Source organism: Mastomys coucha, unplaced genomic scaffold (genome assembly GCF_008632895.1).
Source record: "Mastomys coucha isolate ucsf_1 unplaced genomic scaffold, UCSF_Mcou_1 pScaffold12, whole genome shotgun sequence".
Lineage (NCBI taxonomy): Eukaryota > Metazoa > Chordata > Mammalia > Rodentia > Muridae > Mastomys > Mastomys coucha.
Genome location: NW_022196894.1, coordinates 42097842 through 42104913, shown reverse-complemented (window position 1 = coordinate 42104913; position 7072 = coordinate 42097842). Strand labels below are relative to the sequence as shown.

At 45.4% G+C, this 7072-nt stretch overlaps 1 protein-coding gene across 2 annotated transcripts in view; it reads left to right on the top strand.

Moving 5' to 3' along the window:
- Positions 1-1932: 1932 nt before the first annotated feature.
- Positions 1933-7072, top strand: part of Sidt1 (SID1 transmembrane family member 1) — a 97406-nt gene continuing 92266 nt past the window's right edge. For both annotated transcript variants that reach the window (XM_031363958.1, XM_031363959.1), the window contains exon 1: positions 1933-2640. In XM_031363958.1, the coding sequence (XP_031219818.1) occupies positions 2419-2640 (222 nt within the window). In that variant the 5' untranslated portion in view covers positions 1933-2418. The remainder of the gene's footprint in view (positions 2641-7072) is intronic.

The window sequence follows — 7072 nt, the reverse complement described above, 5'->3', positions numbered from 1 at the left end:
GCTTGGCTGAGGCCATGTCTGGTAGATAACTAGAGCCCACAGTGATGCAGAGTGCAACCCGTATTTCTGTGGGATCTTCAGGAAGACGTGGAAACAGATACATTTTGTTTTCACAAGTGAGAGCAGAAGTCATCCAGAGCTTGCTATGGCAAGCGACTTGTCTACTAAAAAGGAGGGCAGAGGTTTAAAGGCAGGCAGAGGAGTGAGAAAGTTGTATAATGAGAATAAGGGAAGACTTCAGACAGGCTCGGATTGGATCCTAGTACATAAACACTAGGGCTGGCTTGTAGCTGTGTACCTCATGTTGGGCAGCTACCCGGCCTCTTCTGATGAACCTATGTTGAAATCATGACAAAGGCCAACTGACACACCGGACTGAGTCCATAAACCTTTCAGTTTTTAAATATACTGTTAAGGGCATCCTTCCCCCTCATCCTTGTGACAGCTTGTGATTCGGAGATGATGATTAGCCTAACTCACACAGTGGATTAAGGCTAGACTCAAGATTAGTCATATGTCTTCTAGAACTCCATTTTTCTGGTATATAGGCCACCTATATTGATTTCAAATAGATCCTTTATTCAGTACTAATTTAATACAATGATCAAAAGATCGTTTCAGTTGCAGCTATACATATAGTTGATCTCTGTGGATCAACCCCAAACTCCAGTCAGAAGGATGGTTTTATCTGGTTTGTCCAAAGGGATGAGCTGGAGTGAAGAAGCCCTAGTGTGTAATGGCAGCTCAGGCGAGGGGCTTGCGGAGCCCATATCTGGGCCTACTCTGCTAAAAGCAAAAAAATATATATACGTTTTCAATCTCATCTAATCGTATAACTTTTCTCGGCGGATCAATGTCGAATTCCAGACGGGTAAAAACCTTGAAGGATCGTTATGAAAGGTCATAGCTCCCTTTACATACCCACAAAGCCACCGTGTGGAAGAATTAGCTTCATTCCTGTGGCTCTCGAGGGCAAAACTAGTGCAAGCAAGTGGGGGCGGGGGGAGGCAAATTCCAGTCGAGAGTATGAATTATCTTTCTAATAAGGAGATGCAAGACAGCAAAAGAACACGCGGCCCTGTGAAGGAGCTGATTCCCAGGTCTCATAAAGCTTGTGACAATGGGCTTTTCATCTCAAAGCCCGCTCCAACTGGTTACTGCAGCAAGCCTCAAAGGCCTTCAGACATTTCAAGTTTATTAAATTTCACTAAATGTTGGGGAAATTGCATAAATATTCTCAGTGCTACCCCTAAAGTCATCCCAATTCCGGCTCATAACATTGTGTTATGTTTCCCATAAAACCTCAGGCTTAGCAGGTGGGGTGGCATGTCAGGTGTAATCATTGCTCTTGGAAGATTGAGGAAGAAAGATTCCGAGCTCAAGGTCAGTCTGGATTGTGTAGGAAGACCCTGCCTCAAAAAAATAAAATTCAATTAAAATGAAAAAAAGAAAGAAAGGAAGAAAAAAAGAAAGAAAGAAAGAAAGAAAGAAAGAAAGAAAGAAAGAAAGAAAGAAAGAAAGAAAAAGAAATGTAGAATCCTAAAAATTCTTCCAGACTCTGAAAGAAACCGTTGCCGAGCTAAACGGCACAAAAGGCTGGGATGGAAAGAAATGGTATCTGCCTACATCTGGTCTCTCAAACTTCCGGAAGCAGTCTTCCAGCCGAGCTGGGGACTGTTCTCTTGACCATATCTATATTTTGTAACTGTACATATTTACATACTTGCACATATGGCAAGGGAGCGATGACGTGAGTCTCTCCTTGGAGAGCAAGAGTAATAAGGAACTAAGCCAGGTGTCTGAGAAGGGCTTCTTTCTGTTCCAGCAGGGCGGATAGCCTGTAAGAGACATTTCACACCTGCTGGAAGCAACTGTAAAATCGAATTGATGCATCCTCGTGAGAGGTGCACTCTCTTTTGCTTTCTATTCGCTTGCCTGCAGCTACAGTGCACTTTGGTTTGACGTGCACCTGATTTCCTCCTTTGATGGCTGGTCACACCGATTCTTCTAGACTAGCAGCCACTTCTCTGAGGGGTTTGTCGCCGGTGCTTTGAGGTTGAGAGGGAACAGAGCAGTGAAAATTCTTTCTGGGTGAGTGGAAGGTTTTCAGCGATGAGAAAGGGAAGACTTAAAAGTTGAAGGGAAGAGCAGCCTTCTCTGGTCCCCCACGCTTCCCGTCGCCCCTACTCCACACGCGTGACCTCCTTTGGAGACCCCAGGTGGCACATCAGTATTTGATCTGCTCCTCTCCTGCGCGCTGCGAGCGTTGGGCGGCGGGGCTGGCCACACACCACCCAGCTGCTGAAGCCCGCACCCAGCGCCACAGGCAGCTTCGGAAGGACCATCTCCGTGCTTGCCCCCTCCTCGGGCTGCTTGTTTCTGGGGGGGAGGGGGAGCCCCCAGGGCGAGGCGCCCACCATGCTGAACTGCCCGAGGCTAGCGCTGCTCTGCGCGCTGCCCTGGCTCCTGCGGGCGGCGGTCCCTGGCCACCAGGCAGAAGCCCTCGCGCATTCGGCAGAGCTGCGCCGCGATCCGCGCGACCCCGCCAGGGGAGCCGATTTCGATCGCGTCTACAGCGGGGTGGTGAGCCTCAGCACCGAGAACATCTACTCCTTCAACTACACCAGCCATCCTGGTCAGGTAAGACGCTCGCTCCCTCGGCTGACCCCCAACTTCCGAGATCGCCGAGCCCCCTAGGTGCCTCCCGGCTGCGCTGGGAATTGACCTCGGGAGACTTCAGGGACTAGGAAACCCTCTCCCAGCCTCTCTCCTGGGAGGCAATTGCTGCCTTGCCCCAGCCTTGGCAGCGGCTTTGGGCACCGCTCCGCATCACCTCGTGTCCACCCCCGGCCTGGTCGCTGCCATTCCTGGGCTTTGCAGAGGCGCGGGGACCCGCATGCTCTGCGGATCCTGGCTCAGGCTGGGCCTTTCTCCGGGAAGTCTGGATGGCTACGTTCGTGGGAGGAAGGAGGAGGGCGGGGGAGGACAAACCTGTTCCTAATCTCCTGTGGACCCTTCTATTTTATGACACTCCAGGAAGCAGAAGTGCTCAGAAATGGAAAGCGCGTGAGAATGAGCAGGTCTCTGCTACCGACCTCACTGTGTGCTTGTTTTGTTGTTGTTGTTGTTGTTGTTGTTGTTTGTTTTGTTTTTTTGGTGTTTTTGTTTTTGTGTTTTTTTTTTAAGCCTAGTCAAAGACGTTGTAAGTGCGATGCTCAGGTGATCTGCCCAGGTTCTGATTATAAATAAAAGGTGGAACTGTATGTGAAAGTTCTGTAGACAAGAGTTGTGGTGAGACAAACAGGGAGAATTATCTTAGCAACCATGCCTCTGACTTACCTGATTATATAATGTAAGACAGTACATATCATTCACATTTTCCTTCAAATAAGATACCTTTAAGGGGGTGGCTCCCCAGCATACCTGCTTCTGTCTCTACTTCCCATATAAATGTGTTCATGCATCCCCCACTCTGCCCTTGCCCTTGGGGCATTTCAGAACCAGGTGATTAGAATTCCTCTATACCTTTCCATCCGCCCCCCCCATCCCCTGCACCGACTCTCATTCAGGGTCACCGTTCAGACACTTCCTTCCTTAAGCATGTCATTACTTTTGAGTGCCTTTCTGCTCTGTGAACTGAGAAAGTGCCCCAAGTTCTCCATCTCCTAGCTTGCATCAAATCCCAGGCACTGTCTCCATGGCAACACAGTCCTGCCCTGCTAGACCTCCTGTAGACTAAGGTAGTGCCCTGGAGCAGCAGAGTTGCTGGATGCAAAGCCCCATTACATCACTTACGGGGGGGGGGGCAGTTTTTATTTTCATATCCCACACAAGGGACTCCTGACTGCCCAGTGTGGGATGCCCACTAGCCGGCTGATATATTGCGCATAAGATCGATTCCTACCCCTGCGATTTCTTGGAAACTAGATGAGAGTCTTGAAACCCTGGTTTCCTCCAAAATCAAATAGCATGTGCAAAGAAAATCCTCACAGGCATTGGTTGCTTCTCACAGTTCTGCTGCGAGACAAATGAGTCACTTTATTTTTATTTATTTTTCTTCCTCTCTTCTTTCCTTTAAGGTTTATTTTGTTTTTATTTTATCTGTATGTATGAATGCCCGCATGTATGTATGTGTGTTTTCTAGGACTAGTAACATATTAATAAAAATTCTAAAGATTGTTTGCTGTTGTTAACTTTTTAAAAAATGTATACACATACACTGTCACTCTCTTCAGTCACACCAGAAGAGGGCATCAGATCCCATTACCAATGGTTGTGAGCCACCATGTGGTTGCTGGAATTGAACTCAGGTCTTCTAGAAGAGTAGTCAGTGTTCTTAACCACTGAACCATGTCTTCAGCCCCTGATGTTGACTTTTTATTGTACTATGTTTAAAACATGCATGCTTGTGTGGTGTCCACAGAGACCAGAAGAGGGCACCAGAATCCCTAGGAACTGGAGTTATAGGCAGTTGTGAGCTGCTACCTGTGTGGTGGGAACTGAATGAAGATCCTCTGAACGCTCCGTGTGTGCTCTTAACTGCTGACCCCTCCCCAAGCTAGCTGGCTGAGACAGAGTTTCATTATTTAGACCAAGCTGGCCTCAAACGTATCATCCTCTTCCTCAGTGATGAGATTACAGGCATGGACAATCCTTTCTGGAAGACTAATGACTGGTTTGTTTGTTTCATTTTTTGTTTGTTTGTTGTTGTTTGGTTTAGTTTGGTTTGGTTTGGTTTGGTTTTGCTTCTTCCTTTCCCCCTTAGAACTGGGAAATTCCTTTACTGAACACAGGTTGAGCTCTCTTGCTCGACTTTCCTTGGACACTTGAGATATTGAGGGTTTCACAGCTTTATACATGTTCTCTGCAAACTGAATGAGAAAACGAGTAAAAGCCTAAAGAATAGTTAAGATGAAGTTAAATAAAGCAAACACATATTGGAAAAATAGTTCCTTATGTCCTTTCTATTTTGCATGGATGTACATTAAAGTGCTCTTTGTTCATGAAACAATGGTGATAGTTTCAAAACAATGGTGATAGTTTTAAACATAGTACAATAAAAAGTCAACATCAGGGGCTGAAGACATGGTTCAGTGGTTAAGAGCACTGACTACTCTTCTAGAAGACCTGAGTTCAATTCCAGCAACCACATGGTGGCTCACAACCATTGGTAATGGGATCTGATGCCCTCTTCTGGTGTGACTGAAGAGAGTGACAGTGTATGTGTATACATTTTTTAAAAAGTTAACAACAGTAAACAATCTTTAGAATTTTTATTAATATGTTACTAGTCCTAGAAAATAAAATTAGTAAGCATGGGGCCTGACAGATTTCAAATATTTTAATGCCAATCAATATTAATATATACCAGAGTGTGTGTATGTGTGTATATGTATATATGTATACATATATACATACATATATATAGGAATATGTATATATGTATATATATGGGAATATGTATATGTGTGTATGTGTCCTTCTGAGACAAAATTTTAAAAATTGTATTTTACCTTTTTAGTCAGAGAAATTAACCTCCCCTTCTCCTAGTCACAACACTGTTGATTTCTCCAGCTATTTCTCTGGGTTCCCACCCATGGCCACCTCCCTTCTTGGTATGCTTTGCTTCAATAGCTCCTCCTTCTAATACCATGAACACAGTCTGCAGCAGAATTTTCCTGACTGTTTGGAATAGCAAAAGGGATTGCTGCACAGCATAAGGCAGGTGGTGGGCTCCACCAGAAATCTGCAACACTGTATTAACTAACAATGCCCCGTGGAGGGCAAGAAGGATTTTGAGGGAGTTGCTCTTTCTTTCCAACTATGATCTGGCCAAGTTCTTGGTCAGCCCCTCTGCCCACAGTCCCAAATACTGGCCACCACCAATTTTTGTTATTGTCCCACAGCGAACACTGTTTAACCTCCATTTCCAACTCCAAACTAACTGAGAAGCTAAATAGACATCTGTGGTGTCTAGAGGAAGGGCTTGGCAAATGGTTTTCTCCTGAGCAATGTATTGACAAGGCAGGGCTCCCTCTGATTTGGGGTCATTTCCCACAATCCCTCTTCAGTCAAGATTCTGGTTTGGAAAAAAGGTATCCAGTTTGTTTGTTTGTTTGCTTGCTTGCTTTTCTTTTCTTTTTTTTTTTTTTTTTTTTTTTTTTTTTTTTGTTTTGTTTTTGTTGTTGTTTTTCGAGACAGGGTTTCTCTGTATAGCCCGGCTGTCCTGGAACTCACTCTGTGGACCAGGCTGGCCTGGAACTCAGAAATATCCCTGTCTCTGCCTCCCAAGTGCTGGGATTTAAGGCGTGGGCCACCACAGCCAGTGTAATCCATTCTTGTTTTTGCTTTTTTTCTTTATCTTGAAGAAGAAAGTTTGTATTAAATTTGGGCTTTGGGGAGTGGGGAGGGGCAAGAGCCTTTGCCCTGGGCCTTCCAATCAGCCACTGCTCCTCCTTTACCCCATGGAATGGTTTCACCCAGCTACACTAGCTGAACTCAGCACCAGGAAATATCTGATATGCCTTGAGGCACGGACTCGTGTAAATATAAAGTTGACATTTAAAAAAAAAATTACTGAAAGGATGGACTGACCAGTTGAAAGACAAATAATGGTTAAAGGTTCAGGTTCAGCAAGCTAGGATTCATTTCATTTCCCTGGGGAGGACGTTTCCCAAGGCTCCCTTGACTGGAGTTAGTTACACTGAGCAAACAGGTCCAAAACCACAGGGCTCAGCCAACCAACAGGAAATCACCTTGCAGGAAAGTGACTGGGGAAATAGTGACTGGGACAAGGACACAAACACAAATCTACAAAGAAATGAGAACACCCTTGTGGAGATTGGGAGGAACTAATCTATGGGCCCACTGGGCCCCTGTTCACCATCAGAAACACTTACAGAAAACTGTAACTGGTGCGCTGCAGGCCGTCTTGGCAGAGCAGAATCCCACATTGGTCATATCATTGAGCTCTTTTTCAAAACATCCCTTTTGTTTACTAAACTGAAGCATGTATCTCTTCTTGTGATCTCTCCCTTAAACTAGCATACAAAGTAATATGTTTCATTGTGCT